This window comes from Sphaerodactylus townsendi, linkage group LG05 (genome assembly GCF_021028975.2).
Source record: "Sphaerodactylus townsendi isolate TG3544 linkage group LG05, MPM_Stown_v2.3, whole genome shotgun sequence".
In the NCBI taxonomy this organism is placed as follows: Eukaryota; Metazoa; Chordata; class Lepidosauria; order Squamata; family Sphaerodactylidae; genus Sphaerodactylus; species Sphaerodactylus townsendi.
In genome coordinates, this window is record NC_059429.1 from 130,797,151 (window position 1) to 130,823,603 (window position 26,453).

At 46.8% G+C, this 26,453-nt stretch overlaps 1 protein-coding gene across 1 annotated transcript in view; it reads right to left on the reverse strand.

Moving 5' to 3' along the window:
• Positions 1-26,453, reverse strand: part of MYT1 (myelin transcription factor 1) — a 115,464-nt gene that overhangs the window by 35,033 nt on the left and 53,978 nt on the right. Inside the window, exons 10-14 of the mRNA XM_048497924.1 lie at positions 25,622-25,827; positions 21,204-21,473; positions 17,937-18,091; positions 4,531-4,593; positions 4,270-4,338 (exon numbers count right to left, since the gene is read on the reverse strand). Coding sequence (XP_048353881.1) covers positions 4,270-4,338; positions 4,531-4,593; positions 17,937-18,091; positions 21,204-21,473; positions 25,622-25,827 — 763 coding nt within the window. The remainder of the gene's footprint in view (positions 1-4,269; positions 4,339-4,530; positions 4,594-17,936; positions 18,092-21,203; positions 21,474-25,621; positions 25,828-26,453) is intronic.

Below are 26,453 nucleotides of genomic sequence, written 5' to 3' on the forward strand. Positions count from 1 at the left end.
GCTGGGGATGTTTAGTTTGGTGAAGAGAAGGTTAAGAGGTCACATGATAGCTATGTTTAGATAGTTGAAGGGATGTCATGTTGGTGAGGGAGCAAGCTTGTTTTCTGTGGTTCCAGAGACTAGGGCCAGGAGGAATGGATTCAAGGGGAAGGAAAAGAGATTCCTCCTAAACATCAGGAAGAACTTCCTGACCATCAGGGCTGTTTGACAGTGGAATGCATTACCTGGGAGTGTGGTGAAGTCTCCTTCTTTGGAGGTTTCTAAACAGAGGCTGGATGGCCATTTGTCAGGAGTGCTTTGATTGTGTGTTCCTGCATTGCAAGGGGTTGGACTTGATGGCCCTTGGGGTCTATGATTCTATGATTCTAAGCAGGCTATAAATAAATACATAAATAATTGTTGATAGGACACTTTGAGCTGCTATGTGCAGACAAGAGTCTTCAAGAACATGGCCTTAAATGAGGTTCTTTGTTTCTCTCCCCTTTTGTTTAACAACTAGGCTGAGATAGTCTTCTGGGGATCTTATTGTTTTGTGTTGAGTATTCTATGCCAATAAAGGTTATTGTGATTGTGTTCGTTTTTCTTTGGACCAACCATGTCTACCTTGGATCCTCAATTTACTTGGAACAAAATGGCGCTTGTGTACATGAACCTGTGGTTTGAATTAGAGCGGCAAAACTCTAGGTGGGGCTGGGAGATCTCCTGGAATTACACCTGATCTCCAGACTAAAGAGATCAGTTCCCCTACAGCTGTGGTGGTGAACCTTTGGCACTCCAGATGTTATGGACTACAATTCCCATCAGCCCCTGCCAGCAGGGGCTGATGGGAATTGTAGTCCATAACATCTGGAGTGCCAACGGTTCGCCACCACGGCCCTAGAGAATCGTTTGGATTTAGACCCTGCTTCTCTTTGGCAAAGAGTCTCAAAGCAGCTTACAAACGACATCCTTTCCTCTCCCCGCAATTGGCACCTAGTGAGGTAGATGGGGCAGAGAGAGCTCGGAGAGAACTGTGACTAGCCTAAAGTCACCCAGCAGGCTTCATGAGTAGGAGCGGGGAAACAAATCCGGTTCACCAGATAAGAGTCCGCCACTCATGCGGAGGAGCAGGGAATCAAACCTGGTTCGTCAAATTAGAGCCCACTGCTCTTAACCATGACACTATGCTGGCTGTCCTAGAGCAGGGGTCTTCAAACTATGGCCCTCCAGATGTTCATGAACTACAATTCCCATCAGCCCCTGCCAGCATGGCCAAGTGGTAGGGCTCATGGGAATTGTAGTCTATGAACATCTGGAGGGCCATAGTTTGAAGATCCCTGTCCTAGAGGAACCAGTTGCTTTGGACGGTGGACTATCTGGCCGCATAGTCTGCCGAGGCCCATTTCCTCCCCAAACCCCACCTTCTGCATGCTTTGCCCCCCAGTCTCCAGAAATGTCCCAGCCCAGAGTTGGCAACTCTGTTTAGGAAGGACGCAGTGGTGGGATTCAGCCGGTTCGCACCACTTTGGCAGAACCGGTTGTTAAAATGGTGCTTGTAAACAAACAGTTATTAAATTATTTGAATCCCACCACTGGATGGACGTCCTATGAAGATTTATCAGTCATCATTGGCTCTGCTTTGTAGAAAGGAAACGCCCATTCTTTTTGTAATAGTAGGAGAATATACATTCTTCTAGTTTTATGATCCTAATCATCTTAACCCAGGTCTTAGTGCTGATTCACACGACTGATTTTCTACCCATCGTGTCTCCTCCTGCCCTTAGGTCAGTGATGGCGAACCTTTTCAAGACGGAGTGCCCAAATTGCAACCCAAAACCCATTTATTTATTGCAAAGTGCCAGCAATTTAACCTGAATACTGAGGTTTTAGTTTAGGAAAAAAACAGTTGGCTCCGGCGTACGCGTCTACTCGGGAGCAAGCTTGGTGGTAGTCGGGGGGCTTTTGGCTTTGAAGCAAATCGCCAATTCTTCCAGCTGGTGAATCACTTCAATTTGTGAGGTTACTCCAGAAGCAAGGCCCATTGCCAGCAACTGAGCTTACTCCCAGGTAAAGGATCGCGCTTTAGTTCTTTGCATGAAAATCAGTGGGGTTTAACAGCTTTAACAGGGCTACCTTAACTGTTTCCCCTAGGTCTTGGGTTTAATGCTAATAATCGAGCCCAGCGGCCCAGGCCAGCCTAGATGTGTGGGGGCGGGGGTGGGGGCGACTCTGTTTGTGCGTGCCCACAGAGAGGGCTCTGAGTGCCACCTCTGGCACCCGTGCCATAGGTTCGCCACCACTGCCTTAGGTTGACTAGTCCACTGCCCACTCCACTATGAAGCTAATGTAGCATGCCACAATTTTTATGGGTTATTTGTGAAGACCCAACAAATTATGAGATGGCAAAAAAAAAAAAAAGCAAGCAAATATGGATGGTTGCTTCAGTCAAGAGACTGTATGGACAGGCCCAGAATAACAAAAACCCCAAATAAGTCCACATAGATGGGAAATAAGCCCCTGGATCAGTCACGCCCACTGAGACAAACAGTTGTGTACTGAAGTTCTGTTAAATGGAATCAATTGTTCACCTGAACGTGAAAACTGGACTATCAGAAGAATGTAACAAAATTGCAGATGAAGGAGAAGAAGATTTTGGATGTGTATCCCATCTTTCTGTCCTGTAAGAAGACTCAAGGTGGTCTACAAGCTCCTTTCCCTTCATCGCCCCACAACAGACACCTTGTGAGGCAGGTGGGGCTGAGAGAGTTCTGCAGAGGTGTAGCTCCAAGGGGGTGGGGGGCCCCAACGCACCGGGGGCACATCCCTGTGGGGGTGTGGCGAGGGCATTCCGGGGGTGTGGCAGGGCGTTCCGGGGCGGGACAAGGGCGTTCTAGGGTGGGACGGTGACGGAGGACACACCGGGCGCTTTCCCTCCTTGCTATGCCTCTGGAGTTCTGAGAGAACTGTGACTAGCCCACGGTCACCCAGCAGGAATGTAGTTGTGCGGAAACACATCTGGTTCACCGGATAAGCCTCTGCCACTTGAGTGGAGGAGTGGGGAATCAAACCGGGTTCTCCAGATTAGAATCCACCTGCTTTTAACCACTACACCACGCTGGCTCTCGGCTTGCTGTTGCCAGCTTACTGGGTTACTTCAGTTTGTGCTTGTACAAAGAATGCATTCTCCCTCTTTCCTTCAAATCCCCATTAGTACCTTCTAATGCCGTGGTGGCGAACCTTTGGCACTCCAGATGTTATGGACTACAATTCCCATCAGCCCCTTCCAGCATGGCCAATTGGCTATGCTGGCAGGGACTGATGGGAATTGTAGTCCATAACATCTAGAGTGCCAAAGGTTCGCCACCACTGTTCTAATGACTCTGCCTCAAACGATGGCAAGTTGCCTCAATGCAGTTAACTTGATGGAGCTGAATAGCAACTTGACATCATACACAAAGGACAGTTGGAGGGTTCATTAATTTGTCATTAACATGACAAGGGTGGGGCGAATTCTATGCAAACTGGCCTTTTTTGGATGGAGAACCAGAGCTCACACATCTCACAGATATGTTCATTTATTACTTTTTAGGGTAGGTTCTTCAGACAAGGATACGAGACCTCCTTCCTTGAGAATGAACCATCCCAGACTTCCCCACAACTGGTTGGTGATCGACCCGTTGAACAAAAACAATGCTGTTGTTATGGAAGGGAATATATGTATGTGTATATATATATATATATATATACTGGCAATGTTGCAGTTGGAAGTCCTGAAGATCACAAAGAGAGAAGTCAGAGGAGGGAAAGGAGAAGGATAGAACGATTTTGTGACAGCCAATGAAAATCTGCCTGGACCGAATGGAACCTATGAGGAAGCCCTGAGGCAATTATAAAAGGTAGCCATCTTGGCCTGCAGTAGAACACCTAGATTTGAGTCCAGAAGTACCTCATGGGCCAACAAGATGGTAACTGAAAAAGTGAATTTTGACCCTTGAATGTTTATCTCTCCAAAATTTTGTCAGTCTCTCAAGCGTTACCAGATTTGAATCCAGTTGCTCCACGACAACGGTTCCAACCTTCGACAAAATTCTCCTCAGCCTTTCCCCCCCGCTCCACGATTACCCGTTTTGGCACACCGGTTGCGCAGGGAACTGATAACTGGACTCACAGGCAGGTTCCCAAAATGGCTTTCCGAGAAGGAGAAAGGGGGAAGAAAGGACAGCGAGACCGAAGCAAGAGGGGAGGAGCGAAAAGGAGAGCGGGAGAGATTCGAGTGTAGCACGAACATACTTGAGGTCAGCAGAGTGGGCAGCCATGAGATTTCTGAGGCTCTTGTCAGCAAGAGGACAACCAGAAAGGCTGAAAAAGAACAGACGGAATATTTGGGTAAGCTAAAAAAAGAAAAAAAAAGAAAAGGTAAAGGGAGGTCAAAGAAAGGGGAAGAGGGAATAGAACCAAAGCATCCACACCATTTTTTTTTAAAGAAAAGGATTTTTTTTTTTAAAAGAGATTGTCAGAGCCTGGAAGAGTAGGGTAGGTAAGGTGACTAACCTGCGGTGAGAAGCATAGTTCCCAGTGATGTGTCCGCTGCCATCACAGCCTGGGGTAGGGCAACTGAACAAAAATAATTACGGGGAAAAAAAGGTGAGTGGCAAAAAAAAAGAAAGAACCCAGTCAGATTCATGCATCTGCGAAAATCTTTTTTTTTTTTGGAAAATATATAAAAAAAAGGAGAAGAAAATCCTTCTTCTGCGAAGCTGGGGAGAAAATTACTAGCAAACCCACCGGGATTTCGAGAAGGGCGGACAGGTTTAGGTTGTCAGCAAGGCCCCTCTCGTGGAGGTGGATGGTTTCCCCATCTCCTTTTCTCCCTCCCCCCTCTCTATCTACCCACCCACCCACCCACCCACCCACCTACCTACCTACCTACCTACCTACCTACCTACCTACCTACCTACCTACCTACCTACCTACCTACCTACCTACCTACCTACCTATCATTCATTCATTGACCTACCTACCTACCTATCATTCATTCATTGACCTACCTACCTACCTATCATTCATTCATTGACCTACCTACCTACTTACCTACTTACTACCTGTCATTCATTCATTCATTGACCTACCTACCTACCTACCTACCTACCTGTCATTCATTCATTCATTGACCTACCTACCCACCCACCCACCCACCCACCCACCCACCCACCCATCCATCCATCCATCCATCCATCCATCCATCCATCCATCCATCCATCCATCCATCCATCCATCCATCCATCCATCCATCCATCCATCCATCCATCCATCCATCCATCCATCCATCCATCCATCCATCCATCCATCCATCCATCCATCCATCCATCCATCCATCCATCCATCCATCCATCCATCCATCCATCCATCCACCTACTTACCTACCTACCTAAACCTACTCACTCTCCTGTCTGTTCATCTGTCCGTCTGTCTATCTCGTCTGTCTATCTATTGCCGTCTTGAATGGGTTAGATGGCTTAAAGATGCCATATATATATCTGTCAATCCATCCATCCATCTATCCATCCATCTATCCATCCATCTATCCATCTAATCTATCTATCTATCCATCTAATCTATCTACCCATCTAATCTATCTATCTATCCATCTAATCTATCTATCCATCTAATCTATCTATCCATCTAATCTATCCATCTAATCTATCTAATCTATCTATCAATCACCCTGGATAGCCCCAGGGTAGCCTGATCTCATCAAATCCCAGAGGGTAAACAGGGTCAGCCCTGGTTATTATTTGGATGGGAGACCAGACCACCAAGGAATACCAGGGTCATTACGTGGAGGCAGGCAATGGGAAACCACCTCAAACATATCTTGCTTGAAAACCTATGGGGTTGCCAAATGTCAATTTTGACTTGACAGCACATGTCTGCCCACACACATTTCTCGGTCTATCTGGCCTGACCTGAATGGCCGAGGCGACCCAAATCTTATAAGCTAAGTACAGTCAACCTAGTTAGTACTTGGATGGGAGACCACCAAGGAAGTTCTGCAACTTGATGGCTCTTCCTACCACAAACATCTGTCTGTCTTTCTGTCTATCTGCCAGTCTGGACCCGCAACTCTAGACATGGGCCCAGTTCAGATAGAATGAAGCCTTCTGGCCCTGTTCAAACATTACAATCCATGCGTCCTTGGGAAACCAAGAACTCCTCATAGATCTTCCCAATATGTGTGGTGGCCACAAAGTCTGAAAGGGGCAGTGTGCAGATCTTCGGGTTTGATGCATACAAACCAGACTCTTGAAAAACCAGGGTTTCATGTAGCAGGTACTGAAGTCATACGCATGTGCAAAAATCCGCACACTGATCCTTTCAAACAACACGGCAACTGCATGGATTGGCAGGACTGAACGTCGCGTGCATTCCCAAGATGCTCGGGTGGCGGGCTGACATATGATCACTCAAATCCTGGTTTGCCCGGACAAATGCGTGTTTCTCATATCTTTATCTTTATCTTTATTAACCTTTAATAGGCATAGAATTCTCATAGCCTTTGCTTTAGTCAGACAGTTCTGTAGCAAGGAAGCACTGCCAAATAACAAGCCAGGATGAGTCCGGGGTACTTGCATTTTTTTTTTTGTCACATGAAATCACAGCTGAGACTTAGGCCCCTTCCGCACGTGCAGAATAATGCGCTTCCAATCCGTTTTCACAACTGTTTGCAATTGATTTCCCAAATCCAGCTGCAAGGTGCATTGAAAGTGGCTTGAAAGTGTATTATTTCGTATGTGTAGAAGGGGCCGACCAGTGGCTAATAAACCAACTTCAAGTGATGCCGAACCTAAGACACACGTGTCAAAGGTCACAAGTGATGACGTTTTGGGTGACATGGCAGCATTCACTAACACCCAATAACTATTTTCTCTGTTTGAATTTGAGTCATTTTTGTAATTATTTGACATTTCTTTATATAATACATCACACCACATATGATTGGACTGTGTTTTTTTTAAAAAATAAATGAATATGTAAAGAATTGCTTCTCTTTCATTTGAGAGGGGTGGGGGTGACACACCAGAAGAGTCAAGTTAGACATTTTCCAATTTTTTGACACGCCCAGCAAAAAAGATGCACCATCACTGAGGCAGAAACAGCTTTGAGTCTCCTTAAGAGAATAGTGGGGTATAAAAACCAACTCCTCTTCTTCAGTTAGGTTTGAATCAGTGAAGGAAAAGAAGAAGAGTTTGGATTTATATCCCACCTTTCTATCCTGTTAAGGCACCGGTGTCAAACTCACGGCCCTCCAGATGTTCATGAACTACAATTCCCATCAGCCCTTGCCAGTATAGCCAATGCTCATGTTGGGAGAGACTGATGGGAATTGTAGTTCATGAACATCTGGAGGGCCATGAGTTTGACACCCCTGCTTAAGGAGACTCGAGGTGACCTACAAGCTCCTTTCCCTTCCTCTCCCCACAACAGACAACTTGTGAGAGGCAGGTGGGGCTGAGAGAGCTATGAGAGAACTGTGACTAGCCCAAGGTCACCCAGCAGGAATGTATGTTCCCTGTTTCCCTGAAAATAAGACAGTGTCTTATATTAATTTTTGCTCCCAAAGATGCGCTAGGTCTTATTTTTAGGGGATGTCTTATTTTTTCTGTGTTCTGTTCGACGGGCATGCTTCCAAACAAAAACTTTGCTACATCTTACTTTCGGGGGATGCTTTAGCACTTCAGCAAAACCTCTACTATGTCTTATTTTCAAGGGATGTCTTATTTTCGGGGAAACAGGGTAGGAGTGCGGAAACACATCTGGTTCACCAGATAAGCCTCTGCCACTCAGGTGGAGGAGTGGGGAATCAAACCTGGTTCTCCAGATTTAAATCCAACTGCTCTTAACCACTATACCATGCTGGCTCTCGTGGCATAGTGTCATGGCTAGTTCCAGGTTTTTATTGGGGAGGGGCACAAGCATACCATCCTCTCCTCTGACCATTCACCAAGATCTCCCATGCATAACTTACTTCCTGTCCAGCCACATCTTAACTTGCTGGCCAGTGTCCCCCCATTCCTACCATGTTTTTCAGTGTTCCTATTGACCGTATGCTCTTTCCCCGGCGGCGCTAGGTGGTACATGGAGGTGGTAGAGAAGTTAGCCCACCCTAATGGGCTGACTACATAGCAGCTGTTACTGAAATATATGTACATACACTAGGCTGACCAGACGTCCCGCTTCTGGCAGGACAGTCCCGTCCCGCCTTCAAACAATTTGTCCCGCGTCCCGCAGGTTATTTCAATTGTCCCGATTTTTGGGAGGCTGCCGCACTGTGCACGCGGCCTCAGGGGCACGGCCTTCTGGGGCTTGCTGTTTTCCACCCTGTCACAGGGCGGGAAACGGCAAGCCCCAGAAGGCAGTGTGCTCCTGCGGCTGCACGGCCGCCTACCCCCCGTCCCGGTTCAGAAAGGTGACCATCTGGTCACCTTATTTTAAGGTAAAAGATCTCAAATAACATCTCTGGAGGAATGTATGTCCCTGGTTCTACTAAACTCTTTCACACAGAAAGATGATAGTAGGGTTGTGTACTCCCCCACCGCAGAAGAAAGCATGCCGGATCTTCTTTGTTGTAAAGTACTCCACCTGGATCCCAGTGCCTACTTAGCTCTGCTCTCCTCATCTGTTTGACAGTAAAATATATATTTTGGCATAAATGCTCTTGTATCAAAGTGCCATGTTCACTAATGCAAAAAATAATAGTTTTGACAAAGGCAGTATGTAAAAATGAATGATAGTTCTCATATTTGTTCAGGACTATATTCCAATATGGAAGCATACAATTTTCTCAACTGCTGCACCTCAAACTGACCGAACTATCGTCTTTCTGTGGACAGAGTATTTTTGAAATCTGTTGAAAAGAAGTTGATCTTTTACATTTTTGCATTTTCCAGGTGCTACCTGAGAGCCAGCGTGATGTAGTGGTTAAGAGCAGGTGGACTCTTAATTTGGAGGACCAGGTTTGATTCCGCGCTCTGCCGATTGAGATGTGGAGGTTTATCTGATAAACTAGATTAGCTTGTGCACTCCAACACATGCCAGTGGGTGACCTTGGGCTAGTCACAGTTCTTTGGAGCTCTCTCAGCCCCACCTACCTGACAGGGTGTTTGTTGTGAGGGGGGAAGGGAAAGGAGTTTGTGAGTGCTTTGAGTCTCCTTACAGGAGAGAAAGGGGGATATAAATCCAACTCTTCTTCTTCTTCCTAAATTTGCAACTTCACATTTGTAAAATATGTTCCCCTGATGGCCCAGACTAACTTAATCTTTTCAGAATTCGGAAGATCAGCAGGCCCTGGTTAGTATTTGGGTGGGAGGTCAGTCAGGATGTACATGGGAAGGCCATGGCAAACCAACTCAATTCATCTCTTGCCTTGAAAACCCTATGGCACAGGTGTCAAACTCGCAGCCCTCCAGATGTGGTGATGGCCACTAACCTGGATAGCTTTAAAAGGGGCTTGGACAGATTGATGGAGGAGAAGTCGATCTATGGCTACCAATCTTGATCCTCCTTGATCTCAGATTGCAAATGCCTTAGCAGACCAGGTGCTTGGGAGCAGCAGCAGCAGCAGAAGGCCATTGCTTTCACATCCTGCATGTGAGCTCCCAAAGGCACCTGGTGGGCCACTGCGAGTAGCAGAGAGCTGGACTAGATGGACTCTGGTCTGATCCAGCTGGCTTGTTCTTATGTTCTTATGTGACGGACTACCGTTCCCATCATCCTCTGCCAGCATGATGCTGGTGGGGGATAATAGGAACTGTAGTCCATAACATCTGGAGGGCTGCGAGTTTGACACCTATGCATGGGATCACCATCAGTTGGCTGTGACCAGGCGGCGTTTTCCACCACCGAAATGTTTTTATGAGACTGTTTTCCACCTTTGCAAGAATGTCTGGTGCCCTCAATTAAACCAAATCAACACCCTGTTAGCAATTCTTAAAGAGTAGCATCAGATTGCTTTCTTTTTGTACGCCACGATTTCCAGAGACCATCACGAGCATCTCTAGTTGCAGATTTCAAGCAGCAGACACTGGGAATCGCATTCCTCTGTCGGAGACTCCGGAGAGCCACCTCGAGGCAGAGAAAATAGCCCCAGGCTAGAAGCACGCACAGTCTCCCTCAGCAAACAGCGGCTTTGTGCGTTTATCCATAATGGAATGTGTACTTTGGCCCAGCCGCCGGCTTTTCAGAGTATTTCTCAAGGAAAGCAACATACGTTCTTTGCAAACCTCACCAACCAGAGACTTTGTTACAGAAGGTCCACAACTACTGTGTTTCCCCGAATATAAGACAGTGTCTTATATTAATTTTTGCTCCCAAAGATGCGCTATGTCTTATTTTCAGGGGATGTCTTATATTTCTGTATTCTGTTCGTCAGGCCAGTTCTTCCAAACAAAAACTTTGCTATGTCTTACTTTTGGGGGATGCCTTATATTTCGCACTTCAGCAAAACCTCTACTACGTCTTATTTTCCGGGGATGTCTTATATTCGGGGAAACAGGGTAAGTGATATGAGCAATCAGGTTTCTATCATTATTTCCAAAGGGCCATTTATTAGCTTGTCCACACACCAGCCTTGCGAGGTGGGTCAATATTCTTACTTCCATATTGCAGATGTGGGTAAGGCATGGCAAAGTCCATCTCAGGGGCTCATGACTGGGAAGGGCTTTGAAACAGACACTCCCCTGGGCCATAGCTAACATCCTTATACTCTGTCCCCTTCCGCACATGCAGAATAATGTATAACCCCCATGCCCAGAATGGGTTGACCCAGAAAGGGGTGGAGACTCAAAGCAGCAGAAGGCTGCAGAGCTGGTGTAGTTTGGAGGAGACAAGGCTACCAGACTCGGACCTTGGTTGTATAAGCCCTTAACACCTTGTTAAGGTAAACTGCAATATTGTTGGGAACTAGTGGGAAGGTAGTTGTTTATTTTTGCTATGTTGTAAATGTTGGAGTTGATTGTTTCAGGGTTTTTTGTGGTTGTAATGGGTGAGAGGTCTCCTGGAACCTTCATCATGTTGAATCCTGTTCACCAAGCCCTTGGAGTCTTCAGGAGCCAACCCACTTGCAAAGAAGAATTGGACTTGGCAGTATCAGTAGACTATAAATATAAGGACTTGAAAATGCAACCTGAACAGGACCTTGAAGTGTGATGTTAAATGTTGATGTTATATGTTATATGTTATATGTTAAGAAAGTAAACCATTTTGTTGTTTTTAAAATTTGTTGTTGCAAATTCATTCCAAGTTCTGCCCCACAGAACCCACAGATAGAGGTTACACATGCACATTCAATCCACTTTCACAATTTATTGTCGAAGGCTTTCACGGCCGGAATCACTTGGGTGCTGTGTGGTTTCCGGGCTGTATGGCTGTGTTCTAGCAGCATTCTCTCCTGACGTTTCCTCTGAAGATGCCAGCCACAGACGCAGGCGAAACGTCAGGAGAGAATGCTGCTAGAACACGGCCATACAGCCCGGAAACCACACAGCACCCACTTTCACAATTGTTTGAAAGTTGATTTTGCTATTCCCCGCAGTAAAATCCAGCTTCAAAGTGCATTGAAAGTGGATTAAAAGTACATTATTCTGCATGTGCAGAAGGGGCCCTAGTCTCACAGTAAGATGTTAGCAGATTTCATATTCCTCCACCACAGAACTCAACTTGCTGGACCTCCTTTGTTGCGGAATGCCCGGCCTGGGTCCTAGTACCTATCTAGCCCTGCTCCACACATTTGTTTGAAAGTATTATGAACTATAAATGCTCTTGTATCCAAGTACCAGGCGAAATAATGCACAAAATAATGGTTTTGACAATGGCAGGCATAAAAAAAATGAATGATAATTCTCGTATTCGTTCGGGATTATTTTCTAAAGTGGAAGCATATAATTTTCTCTATCGTTGCACCTATGCTAACATCTTTATCCGAGACAGAGCATACCGTGTTTCCCCGAAAATAAGACCGTGTCTTATATTAATTTTTCCTCCTAAAGATTCGCTATGTCTTATTTTCAGGGAATGTCTTATTTTTCTGTGTTCTGTTTGTCGAACATGCTTCCAAACAAAAACTTTGCTACGTCTTACTTTTGGGGGATGCCTTATATTTTGCACTTCAGCAAAACCTCTACTACGTCTTATTTTCCGGGGATGTCTTATATTTGGGGAAACAGGGTAGCTATTTGGCAATGATAAAAGCGTCTTTAATCTTCTTATCACTTAGGCTTTCAAAAACTGCCAGTGACGTCCTTGAGAAGTGGAATATATAACTGGGCACCCATTCATGGGGAAAGAATCCAAGATGGAGGAACGATTAGCTAGTCATTCTTGGGAACATGCAGAACAACCACAGAGAGGAGCTTTGCCATTCTTCCAACCACTTAGGGCCACCTTATCCATTAGGAAAGGAGCTGTGTGGCGTAGTGGTTAAGGACTTGCACTGCCACTCACACGGTCAGGAGTTCGAGCCCCTTGTGGGTCAGATTTCCTGGCAGCTGGCTCGTGGTTAACTCAGCCATCCATCCATTCCTTGGTCAGTAAATGAGTACCTAGCACACAGCTAGGGGGTAAAGAATAGCCGAGGAAAGCAATGGCAAACTACCCCACAACCGTCTTACCCCATATGTCCCAAATAGGCCACTGCATTCTGCAACGGCGGAGTTGCTGTAAATCTCTGGCCCTTCAATGATGCGACTAGCCTCTACCCGGGCCAGGGCATTTACAGCCCTGGCCCCTACCTGGTGGAACACTCTTCCTCCAGCTGTCTGGGCCCTGTGGGACCTTGGCAAGTCCCACAGGGCCTGTAAGACCAAGCTGTTCCACCGGGTTTTTGGTGAGGTTGGCCATGGATTGGCTGCCCCCTTGTGAGGCCCTGCCATGGTTTTGTCATCTCTGGCAGTGCCCCTGTTGGTTTCATCTTTGGCCAGCCTTAAGACCGGGTGCCACCAATATGGTTAGTCTGTTATTATTGGAATTGATACTGCAGTGGCGTAGGAGGTTAAGAGCTCGTGTATCTAATCTGGAGGAACCGGGTTTGACTCCCAGCTCTGCCACCTGAGCTGTGGAGGCTTATCTGGGGAATTCAGATTAGTCTGTATACTCCCACACACGCCAGCTGGGTGACCTTGGGCTAGTCACAGCTTCTCGGAGCTCTCTCAACCACACCTACCTCAGAGGGCACCTACCTCACAGGGTGTTTGTTGTGAGGGGGGAAGGGCAAGGAGATTGTCAGCCCCTTTGAGTCTCCTGCAGGAGAGAAAGGGGGGATATAAATCCAAACTCTTCTTCTTCTTCATATTGAACTTTAGATGTTTTTAAGTAATTTATTGGTTTTTATTGTATTGTGCACTGCCTAGAGCTCTTTGGGGATGAGGCGGTCTACAAAATCTAATAAATTAAAAAAAAAACGGCTTGTCTACGAAATCACTGCTTGCAATGGTACCCCAGTGTCGAACACGACTGAAGGGGAAACTTTACCTTTTAATCCGTTAGGATATGTGGGTATCAGAAATTTCTCTCCTTGTCTAGTCTTAGATAAATCTGTAAGTGACTCTGACAGTTCTGCCGTGGGGCTCCTGTTAGGCACTTTAAGCACAAAAACATTCAGAGCCTACAAAAACATGATTGACAAAAAATTTTTTAACAGGAATTGGGGAGGAAAATAAAAATTCAAAATAAAGATATTTACTTTCTAATCTATAATACATTCTTCTCTTATTTTTTTGCTTGGCGCTCTTACATATCTCATTGAAATATGAGGCAAGAAGGACGCACAAAGGAAAAAGAATTGGAAAAAAATCAACTTCCGATTTTTAACAGATTTGCACGTTTTCAGGACCATAGGGGTTGATAAGACAGTTTTTGGAACTATGTCTGTCTGTCTGTCAGGGGGATTGTATCTAGGTGATTGAGATGGATTCCTAGCTCAAAGTAATTGCTGCAAGATATACGTAACCAGCCTGTTATATGTTATCACTGTCATTCTGGGACATTCTTTCTTTGATCTTTGGTTTATGGCTTCATAAGTTGAGTAGATAACTTGGCTTTCCCCTGACATTTTGGTCTTGTGGGAACCGGGACTGTTTCCATTGTCCTGTGGGGGCAGGATGCCAGGTGGCTCTATCTTATGGTGACCAGACATCCCGCTTTTGGCGGAACAGTCCCGCCTTAAAACAATTTGTCCCGAATCCCGCGGGTTTTTTGAACCGTCCCGATTTTTTGAAGGCTGCCGCACTGCCTTCTGGGGCACACCCCAGAAGGCAGGGTGGCAGCCTCCCGCGCATGTAGCCACCCTGAGCTGGGTTAATCCCTTCCAGGTACTGCAATTCATTGATTCTCAGCCTTTCGTACCTTTTATCTCACCAGTCTTTATCAAAGAACCTGTGTGTTTCACCATTGCTGTGTTCAGATTGGTGAGTTGGGGCCTTTTCTATAATGTGATGATGATTTAGAAATGACCTGGTGCAAAAAAAACGTTTTGGGTCGTGGTGGGGTGGCTGCCCATGGGGGGGGGGCATCCAACTCAGGTTTTGCCCAGGGCTCAGGTTGGCCTAGGTACGCCTCTGCCCCATTTGCTGAGGGGGGGCTGGCGAGGGAACCTGTTACTAAAATTTTTGGATCCCACCACTGCTTTGGGGCCTTCTGGCCGACCACTGTGGCAAACTGGTTGCTGGATTAGATGGACCATTGGTCTGATGTCATTTACAATTGAGGGAAGGAACAAGGGATGAAGGGAGAAGAGAGTTGTAGGAGAGAAAAAAAGAGAGAGGAGCAACAGAATAAGCCACCCGTTCCTAGAGCTTCTTCTCTTTGAGTGGGTCAGATCATAAGCTCCATCCCCAGACAAAAAGAAGGGGAACGATAATCAAGGCCAGAAGAATCAGGTTGCCAACTCCTGGTTGAGAAATTCCAGGAGATTTGGGAAGGAAGCCCCGGGGAAGGCCCAGTTTAGGAAGGGAATGAACCTCAGTGGGTTATAAGCAGAGGTGGGATCCAGCAGGTTCTCACAGGTTCCCGAGAGTAGGTTACTAATTATTTGTGTGTGCCGAGAGGGGGTTAATAATTGGTGGTTTTGCCACGTGATTTTTGCCTTAGTGACGCCCCTCCTCTCAGCAGTAGCACGCAGAACTTGAAGCAGTCTAGCAGGAGGTGCACCGGCGTGCGTGGCAGCCTGTGCCTGCGTGCATTTGTTTCCCACCTAAGGACCGGTGCAGCGGCTGCGTCCTTGCCACAGCCCCGCCCAGCAATGCCCCACACCCGGAATGCCCGGCTACACCCCTATTGTGCCCTGCCCATCCCCGTTGGCGCTACGCCACAGTTTGAATCCCACCACCATGGGAACCTGTTACTAAAATTTTTGGATCCCACCACTGGTTATAAGGCCATGTACTTTGCCCTCAAAAGATGCCATTTGCTCCAGGAGAACATATCAGTGGACATCAGATGCAATTCCAGGAGATCTCCAGGCCCCATCTGGAGGTTGGCAACCCTACAAAGAGTCAAAGAGGAACGGGAAGAAGCAGTGGGCAGGAAGCGCTAGAGTGAGACTGAGAATGACAGGGGAACCCCGTCACAGACTTTCCTCCTCTCTTTGCATGAAGGACTTGCACGTCACTGAGCATTGATGCTGATTTCCTCGTGTTCTGTAAGACCTGGATCCCAATGCTCGTTTAGGAAGCCAACATGGCAATTGAGCAGTCTTCCGGGGGATTCTGGTATGGATTTGGGGGTTCAGGATATTTACAGGCCCTTCCATGGCGGTTCCTTCCTCCGTCCAAACCCAGCCATCTTCCCCCTATCATTGGCTCCCTTCCCTTCTCCTTTGATCTTACGTTGTTGTTCTTGGTACCATTTGGTAGTTTTAAAAGGGAATAAGGTTCCCAAGCATTTTTCTCATCAGTGGGCACAGATCTTCCTAAGACTATCCAGACCATTTGGATAGTGCACTGTAGGACCGGAGCTAGGATTGTGGCTTATGAGCGCATGCGGGGGGAGCCGAGGCCCCGTTCCACACGTGCAGAATAATGCACTTTCGATCCACTTTCACAATGGTTTGAAAGTGGATTTTGCTATTCCGCACAGCGCAAAGTGCATTGAAAGTGGATTGAAAGTGAATTATTCTGCATGTGCGGAAGGGGCCTAAATCTTAGGGCAGTCAGAGGGTGGGACTTGTGGATTTCATCAAGGACAGTCCTTTCTTGGTCACCTGAATTTGAGAACCGTTCCACTGTATCATAGCATCGAATCTTTCTATCAAAATTCCCTTTGAAAAGAACTCTGAAGTCAGAGTTCGTGGAGAGCGACTCCAGATTTTGAAATGCTAGGTTGGATTTCAAGTTGGGATTTTGATTACGAAACCCACATATGCAGAATAAAGCACTTTCAATCCACTTTCACGACTGTTTGCAAGTGGATTCAAAGTGCGTTATTCTGCATGTGCGAAAGGGGCCTGAATGACTCCATCAGTTTGGAAACGGCTTACAGGTTACTCTGTGCATCTGTGTGTCTCTGGCCGCTGCTGCATGGCCACGCTGGGGGTTGGGTCGGCATACATGATGCCGACCCAACCTCTCCAGCGACCATTCACACCTAATGGTCCTTTAGGAACGATGCAGGGCGACGCACCGCCGAGTTAAGCCGCCTCGACCGATCGACGTGATTTTCCTTCCTGTGGGACTCATCTTCGGCGTGTCGCCGATGTTGTGGGACACCCCTCTGGCCCTGTGCAACCACTCTGGAGTCGCAGGGCAGGGGGGCGTGTCCTTAGGCCTCGGCAACGCGTCAGACAGTCGCAGGGAAGGTAAGTCGATCGGGAAGGGGAGGAGGGATGGCACCGTTCGCACGGCAGCGGCTGGAAGCTGCCGTTTTCCAAAAACCTTGCTTGGGGAGTGAGGTGGGGAAATGGCGGCTCGCGCCACTGGGGAGGAGCGAGGGCAGCACAGCTGCGAAACAGCTGCGCCCCCCATGTGAACAGCTCCCTAGGGACCGCGTTTTTGCTGTCCCTAGGGCGCTGTATGCGGCCCGTGCAGAAAGGGCCTCTGTGTGACAGAGAGCAACACAGAGAGTGTGTGTATATGTTGGGAATCTTCATGTTTTCAAGTCGAATTGAACACTTTAAATAGCAAGTTTGACCAACCCCACCCACTCCTCCGACAGTTTAAAAATCCAAGTCTCCAATTTCTCTATCATCAGGCAGCAAATATTAACAGGAAATACACACAGAAATAGGTAATTTTTCCCCAAGGATGTTTTCAAAGGGTTCTAATATTTCAATTACAGCTACAGTTCACTTTGGAGATGAAATGCTGCTCCCATTTGATAAATCTGCATCTAGGAATCTGGACCTGAAATTCTGAATTGCTCATGCATGCAAAAATCTCCTTCCAGCCCCAGTCCATTTATTCGCCCCGCCCCCAGCATTGTGACAAGAGTTAGATTGGTGGTTACAGAATGTTCCGGACAAAGTGGAACATTTCAAGAATAAAGCTCACCCAAAAAGCACGCACACGTCGTAAATAAGGAAGCAGCATGTTTGGCAAAAGGTTCTTTCTTTCAACTTGGCATTAGAAAAGCGAGCCAGACATTGGAAGGAAATAAGTGGAGGAAAATCAATGTTGTTAAATGAATCCTAAAATTCTGGGGAGGGCTGTTCTTTCTTCTCTCCTTTAGTCACAGTACAGTTACGGGAGACCATATGGAGTGGCATTTCATCTCAACAAATCAAGCGTTTCTCTTGAAAGCGTTTGATTTCAAGGGTTGGGTTCAAGAAGACCTTCACGGGTTGGAACGTCAACGAACTAGGTTTTTCTCCCCCGGCTAAGGAATCCACCCACCTCTGCCCATTCAGCAAAATCCCTAATGGCTTCCCGACTCTGGCTACACGGTTTGCTCTCCCAAGTGGCAAGACTTACGTAAGCAGCTCTTTCTTGATCTCCTTGGAAAGAAACTTCAACTTGAAGTTGGTTAAGGTGATTTCCCCAGGGTATTTCCTCTCTTCGAAATGTTCTTCATGTACTTCCTGGTCGTCTGCTTCCGATGAAGCGAAAGATCGGACGGCAGGCTCCGACTACAAGAAACCAGCAAGAACTGGGGTCAGATGATTCTCTTGTGGGCTCAGTTGGGCCTTGGCACTCTTCAAGGGGTCAGTAATAAAGAAGAAGAAGAAGAAGAAGGAGAAGAAGGAGAAGAAGAAGAAGAAGGAGGAGGAGGAGGAGGAGGAGGAGGAGGAGGAGGAGGAGGAGAAGGAGAAGGAGAAGAAGAAGAAGAAGAGGAGGAGGAGGAGGAGGAGGAATTTGGATTTATATCCCACCTTTCTCTCCTGTAAGGAGACTCAAGGTGGCTTACAAGCTCCTTTCCCTTCCCCTCCTCACAACACACACCTTGTGAGGCAGGTGGAGCTGAGAGAGTTCTGAGAGAACTGTGACCAGCTCAAGGTCAAATATGGACCAAAAATCACGTGATGCACGTGTGCTGCACAGTGGCTCGTGTATATTACAAATATAATTTACAGTGTATACCATACATAAAATGCAATTGCTATTAACAAATCTTTACTTTCATTACAGATATCTCCGATGGGAGAACTTCAGTAACACCGATGCAGCCAAACATCCTCCTTCAATGTTATCAACACATTCACCTCAATAAAGGCTTATAACTTTATCTGTTGTCTCCTTTCATACGTATTATACTTCATCTGGTTCACCAGATAAGCCTCTGGCACTCAGGTGGAGGAGTGGGGAATCAAACCCGGTTCTCCAGATTAGAATCCACCTGCTCTTAACCGCTACACCGCACTGGGCTTCCTACAATGCACCAACTCCACAGTGTGCCCATTTGCCCACTTATGGCAGGAGACCTCAAGCCAATTGCAACCCTTGTCTGCTGACGGTCAGGTGAGCAGCAGGTGGAAACTGCTGGGGAATGCAATTGTTCTGGGGAGAAACATTAAAAAGAGAAAAAGGTCTTATGTGCTTGCAGGAAGCTCTGACCACAGAGTTTTTGATGATTCCTAGAGCTACAGAAAGTGGCTCTAGCAATCACTGGAAACTCTATGGTAGCCCTAGGAATCGTCAGGAACTCTATGGTCAGAGTGTCCTGAAAATAGCAGGGGCCTTATTTTTCTTTTTAAATTTTTCTCCTGAGCTGCTGCTCCCCTCACTGTCCACAAACATTTCTGCTGGCTGCCAGGCAGTGCTGGAAACCCGAAGATACCACCAAGTGGAGGAGTGAACTGCATCTGAAAGACCCGCATAATAACACAGTATCTTCTTGCCCCAGAAAATTCAGTAATCTGAGAATGTCCAAATAATACTAAAGGGTTCTACATTGGTTTTAAAAAATGCCAGAAGATAGCACTATTCCCCTGCAACCTGAGCAGCAGTCCCTAAGGAAAGAAGAAAAATCCTTTCTTGCAGTCAAAGACTGCTGATTTCCTCTGTCAGAGCAAGTACCGTACATACTCGTGTATAAGTCGACCCGCATATAAGTCGAGGCACCTAATTTTACCACAGAAAACTGGGAAAACTGATTGACTCGCGTATAAGTTGAGGGTGGGAAATGCAGCAGCTACTGGTAAATTTCAAAAATAAAAATAGATACCAATAAAATTACATTAATTGAGGCCTCAGTAGGTTAAATGTTTTTGAATATTTATTTCAAAGAAAAACAGTAAACTAGCTCTGTAAGTGGAAAAGAGGCTCAACAAAAACAATATGGGCTCAACAATAATTTTAAAAGTACAAAAACCTTAGCTCAACCAGCAACCAAGCTAAAACACAAGAGTTAAAATCCTTCAAAACTGGATTTTTGGTCAGGAGGAACAATGCTTTATGTTAGCAGTACCCAACATTTCAGAGTATCTTTTAGAGACCCTCCTGATGCATACTCACTCCAGGTTTGGTGAAGTTTAGTTCAGGGGTCCAAAGTTATGGACCCCTCAAAATGTAGCCCCTCTAATATTAGCTCCCATTCGAAACAATGGGGATGGGGGCACTCCCTTTGGGGGGGGTCCATAACTTTGGACCCCCTGAACCAAACTTCTTGGGTGGTATCATCAGGAGAGTCTCTTGAAAAATCCCTGAAATTTTGGTGCTGCTAGCCTAAAAACTGTGCCCCTGGCAGCTCAAGCATAAAATAAAAACCCTAAAAAATATTTTAATATTACACTCTGATTCTCCCGCATATAAGTCTATAAGTATTTTTTCAGCACAAAAAATGTGCTGAAAAATTCGACTTATATGTGAGTATATATGGTAGTTCTTATGGGTGAGGGTTTATTATATCACAGGCGTCTCCACCGTGTTGCTTTTGGGTACCGCGGCACCTGGCAACACCTTTCCTGGTGGTTACCAAGCATTTTTGGAAAGTGGGCGGGGCCAGATAAGGCTTTTGCCCACCAAAGTTTCTGACTGGCTGTACCGATTTTTAAAAGGTACTAGTTCGGAAGTAGCCGCCACCCTTCCCTAGGTGAGTGAAAGGAAGCTGTAGCGGCCATTTTCTGGATGACTTTGCCTCCCGCCAGTGTTGTTTTGTGGCGGCCATTTTGTGGCAGCACCCCATTACTCAGTATCAGAATTTAAAAGGTACCCGCAGGGTTAAAAAGGTTTGAAGGCAGCTTTATCGTAGGGTTTCCGCTGGGCATTAGACCACTGAGCTTATGGCCTGTCACTGTTCTGTCATCCTTGAATGCTTTCTGTCTCGCCCCCATTCAGAAGAAGAAGAAGAAGAGTTTGGATTTATATCCTCCCTTTCTCTCCTGCAGGAGACTCAAAGGGGCTTACAATCTCCTTGCCCTTCCCCCCTCACAACAAACACCCTGTGAGGTAGGTGGGGCTGAGAGAGCTCCGAGAAGCTGTGACTAGCCCAAGGTCACCCAGCTGGCGTGTGTGGGAGTGCACAGGCTAATCTGAATTCCCCAGATAAGCCTCCACAGCTCAGGTGGCAGAGCTGGGAATCAAACCTGGTTCCTCCAGATTAGACACATGAGCTCTTAACCTCCTTCGCCACTGCTGTTTCAAGGTACCAGAGAACATTAAAAGTCTGAGTGAAAAGCCCAGAAGATAGCGTGCAATTTTGCCACCACCCCTCGGGTATGGGGCAGGTGCCGAAATGCCGCCATAATTCGGGTAACCGAAACCGAACCTCAGATTCGCATGGGCTGCCTCGTCGCCGCTTACCTCTTCCGGCTCCTCTTCCCGCTGCCGATTTGGTTTGGTGTAGTCGATGGGGCCGTCCCACTCGTCCTGCCGGGACGCGTGGCTGGACTGGGGTGAGGTCATGGTGCTGCTGGTGGCACTGGTGCTGTTTTGGCGTTGGGAGACATCCGGGGATTTGATGCTGGGGCTACTGCTGCAGCTGCTGCTGCTGGGGAAGGCGCTCTCGCGTTTGCGGTGCTTGTTCATACTTAAGTCCAAAGTCCCGTTTTCGTCCACCTCGATGTCCATTGACTGAAATGAACCAAAGAACAGCTTGGATGGCTTGTTTGACATAGAATCATAGAATCATAGAGCTGGAAGAGACCATGAGAGCCATGAAGATTAAGCCCCCTTCACAACAACATTAAACCCAGGGAATTGCAGCAGGAAGCTGCGAATCCTAGAAGCCCTGATGTCGGGACATTCGTCTGTCCTCTTCTACAGCCAGGATATTCGGCTGGACTATACCAGAGCTAGGGCTTTTTCGGCGTTGGCTCCCGCTTGGTGGAAGTCGCTGCTGGCGGACATTAGGGCCCTGTGAGAGTCTCCAACTCTTCAGGGCCTGAAAAACTGAAATGTTCCACTGAGCTTATCGTTGAGGTGTCTATGGATCTTATTGTGTCACATTGCCCCCCACCCCACCCCACCCCGAGATTGTACCCTCCTCTTCTCCTGCCCCAATAGGGCATCATAAAATTGGGCAAGAGTGCAATATTAAGGCCTTGCGCGGCCTGGGACCTCCGTACCTACGGGACCGTCTTACCCCATATGTCCCAAATCGACCTCTGCGTTCGGCAGAGGCCAACTTACTGGTGATCCCTGGCCCCTCAATGATACGGCTGGCCTCCACCCGGGCCAGGGCCTTTATTCTGGCCCTCGCTCATGGTGGAACGCTTCTTCCACTGAAACAGTCCGGGCCCTGCGTGATCCCATCGAGTTCCGCAGGGCCTGTAAGACGGAGCTGTTCCGCCGGGCCTTTGGGGAGGCTAGCCGTTGATGGAGGCCCCCTCCCTATACAAACACTCAAGTGGGATTCTGCACCGCTCTCCCCTCCTTTTTGGGATTAGAGGAACTGATAATAGATGCCATTCTTGTTTTAATACCAATTTTAATGCTGCTTTTAAGATGAGATAGGGTTTATTTTTAATTATTAGAGCCTGTATTTATTGATGCTGTGGTTTAAATTGTTATTGTGCTCTATCTGTGCGTGTTCACCACCCTGAGCCCTTCGGGGGAGGGCGGTCTATAAACCTAATTAATAAATAAATAATAAATAAATATGAGCAGTGAGCATTTTGAAGCCTGATTTTTCAGTCACCATCTGTGAATATTTTAAACGTTATCATGTTTTGATTTGAATTATTTAGTTGCTAAATTGTTTATGAAGGCGATTGAAATGATGGGTGTAAGCCGCTCTGAGCAGAATATCAAATTGAATTTTATATATATATATATTAAAATTCCACACGCTGGGAAAAAACAGGGAAAAACAGAAAATTGTGGCCAGGAATTGTTTCAAGGGGGAGAGTGTGAACAAAAATTGTGTTTTTTTTGCAGGGGGTGGGGAGGGGGAACTAAAATGTTTTTAAAACATTTCAGATGACTTGTGCAGAAACACCAACCTTCTGGTGAGGCGTAGAGATCTTCTGGAATTACAACTGATCCGCATCGAGACTCAGTAATTCTGCAGAGGGCGAAGTTATGCTCAAATCCGGGCGCCTCTGGTGCACAGTAAAGCTGGCCCCTATTATCTCTATGCTCCCTGTTGTATCTTCCTCGGCTCTTCTCATTGTTTTAACGCAGTTCCTTTTCTTTTTCTAGTACTTTTTCAGGCTGAAAAAAGCAGCCTCTTCACAGTTCAGGCTAAAAACTGAGGATCCCCGAGGTCTCCTGGGAACTGTAGTTCCTCAGGCCATTTTTGAGCCTGAACTGTAAATAGGCCGCTTTTTTCAGCCTGAAAAAGTACTAGAAAAAGAAAAGGAACTAAGGTAAATATGGGAAAGGGGTGGGGGAGCTGCGCGGGCGGGAGCGCGGGCGGGGGCGCAAGGGAAAGGGGGAGGGGCCACGGAGTGATTTTCTGTCCCTCAGGCATGCGCCAAGTGCACAACGCATCCCCCTTTCCCCTTGCCGCTCTGCCACTGCCCTGGGGAAAATGGCATCAACAGAGTTGATTCTATGGCATCACTTCTTTTCTGAGCTCTTTCCAATCCCCAAAATCCACCATCTCCAGTGTCTGGCCCAAATCTCTGGGAATTCTCCATCCTGAAGTTGGCAATTCCATTAACCCATCCTTATTTATTTAAATGGGGCAACTAAGGATCATGCCAAGGCTTACACCACAGAGGGCCTTGGAGAGTGCTTATTTATTTTCTCACTGACTTCATTTATAGTCCGGCTTTCTCACTGAATCTCACAGCAGATTCTACTTAAAAACAATTGCTTATTGAGTGCATCACCAATTATACTAAACAATGCCATTGTTTGCAGAATTGGATGGCTTTGTTTTAATTGTACTATTTGCCGGCTTATCTGGCTCTCACAAAATGTTTTTGAGACCGGAAAGAACGGTGGAGGAAATACGGGTTGTAAATATTTTAATAAATAAAACGGGTCTTCGTATGTTGATAGGGGAATACACGACAATATAATAAGATACCGTGCAGCACAAGTATCCGTTAAAAAATACCCCCAGGAGATATTTTGTCTTCTAGTGGAAGCTTGAGTGTTTTAATCTGACTCTCTATTTTATTTTATTTTTTATTTCTTTTATTAAATTTGCTACCCTGCCCTTTCCCACTGGGCTCAGGGCGGCTCACAAACATAACACCCCCAGTCTATAACACAAGCAGATCAACAGTAACATTTAAAACATCAAAACATAATGTCCAATTAATTATATCAATGAAATCTATATTGATAATATCCAATCAATTAGGGTGCCTGTAAAGAGCCCCAATGTAGCCTAAAAATTCACCAGCCCTCATCCCATCATAAATACAATTCAGTCTCTAACCACTAGGGCAGCAGAGGAAGGGGGACAAAATCATGAGGCCAGTAAGATGGAACGGATTCATGGTTGCTTCAGCCAAAGGTCTGGTGGAACATCTCCATCTTGCTGGTCTTGTGGAACTGGTGTCAGATGATACAGAGTTCCACCAAGATGATGGTCTCAGATGATACAGAATTCCACCAAGATGATGGTCTCAGATGATACAGAGTTCCACCAAGATGATGGTCTCAGATGATGCAGAGTTCCACCAAGATGATGGTCTCAGATGATACAGAGTTCCACCAAACTGATACAGATGATGATACAGAGTTCCACCAAGATGATGGTCTCAGATGATACAGAGTTCCACCAACTGATACAGATGATGATACAGAGTTCCACCAAGATGATGGTCTCAGATGATACAGAATTCCACCAAGATGATGGTCTCAGATGATACAGAGTTCCACCAAGATGATGGTCTCAGATGATACAGAGTTCCACCAAACTGATACAGATGATGATACAGAGTTCCACCAAGATGATGGTCTCAGATGATACAGAGTTCCACCAAGCTGGGCCAAATGCCCTTGGGGCCAGGGACCGCCAGAAGTTTGCCACCTGAAGAGCAAAGAGCCCTCCAGGGGCAATATGGGGAGATGCGGTCCCAAAGATACAAAGGTCCCAGACCACTCAAGGCCTTAAAGGTTAACACCAAAACCTTGACCATGATCTGGAATTCAACTGGTAGCCAGTGCAGTTGGCGGAGCACCAGCCTAATGTGTGCTCCAACCAGAGTCCCAGTAAGAACTCTATAAACGTTAGGTCAACTGCACAGAGATTTTTATTTAATGTACTTTTGAAAATCAAGACCCGCAGTTGGGGCCTGGAGATCTAGAATTAAAACTAATATCCAGACTATAGAGAAGAATTCCTCTGAAGAAAACGGCCATTTCGGAGGGTGGACAGAAGAAGAAGAAGAAGAAGAAGAAGAAGAAGAAGAAGAAGAAGAAGAAGAAGAAGAAGAAGAAGAAGAAGAAGAAGAAGAAGAAGAAGAAGAAGAAGAAGAAGAAAAAGAAGAAGAAGAAGAAGAGGAGGAGGAGGAGGAGGAGGAGGAGGAGGAGGAGGAGGAGGAGGTGGAGGAGGAGGAGGAGGAGGAGGAGGTGGCTGCGTGGAATTTCCCCAGTGCTGTGCAGAACTGAATCACCCAGAATAGCTCCCCCTGCTGGGGCGGGCCTTATCTGCATGGCACCAGTACAGTGGCTGCACGGCTTACAGGGAATCTTGCACACATCCTATAATCGACTCCCTTTCCACATTCCCGTTTGTGTAGCATAAGAACCACCAAATTGGTCAACCTCACCCAACTTTCCCGCCCCCTCTCCAATATGGCCCCAGCGCTCATCCTGACCTTGCCCGGGAGATCTTGTTGCTTAGTGCTGAGATTTTCAGGCATTTCCCAGCAGCGGGTGGAGAGGTTCAAGATGGCGGTGGCGGCCATGTGCGCAGCCTCGGCATCGTGGGAGTAGTCGAAGCCTGTGGACGAAGACGAAGTGCTCTTCACGTAACTGCTCGAGGGACTGTGGCCGGGGGAAGAGGCCTTTGGAAAAGGTTTGGCTGCAAAAAGGGAGGAACACAGGGGGGTGACGCATGGCGGCCGCAAAAGGACCCTCGGCAAGCACATCAATCCTGCGAACGCGGCTTCAGAGCACGGGACATCCTTTCAGATTTCGGTACTGGAGTGGGCCGTGAGGGGGAAAGAAACATAGCAAGGCCGGAAGTCCCGCATTCTAATACAGGGACTCCCTAATGGGGCTCCCATGGGCACCATAGCACCGGTCAAAACTATTTCCGCCACACACCAAGTGTTTTTTAGAAGTTGGTGGGGCTACGTGGGGCTTTCGCCCACCAAGGCTTCTGATTAACTATGGGAGATTTGATTGGCTGTGCAGATTTTTTTAAAAAAAACATTGCTTTGGCAGGAGCTGCCACCCCGGTGCAAGGATGACTGAAGTTAAGCTGTGGCAGCCATTTTGTGGCTGGCTCCGCCTCCTGTAGCAACCATTTTGTGGCTGCGCCCACCATGCTGTGTCAGAATCCCGGAGCTCAAAAAAAATGGGCAGATCCCTGTTGTGTCACGTTGGAGGTCGCATACCCGAAATCTGTCACCAGATTTTAGACGCGAATCCCCACCAAAATAGTTACTACACACCGCCCATATTTTTTCCCCCCTTTGACTCAAA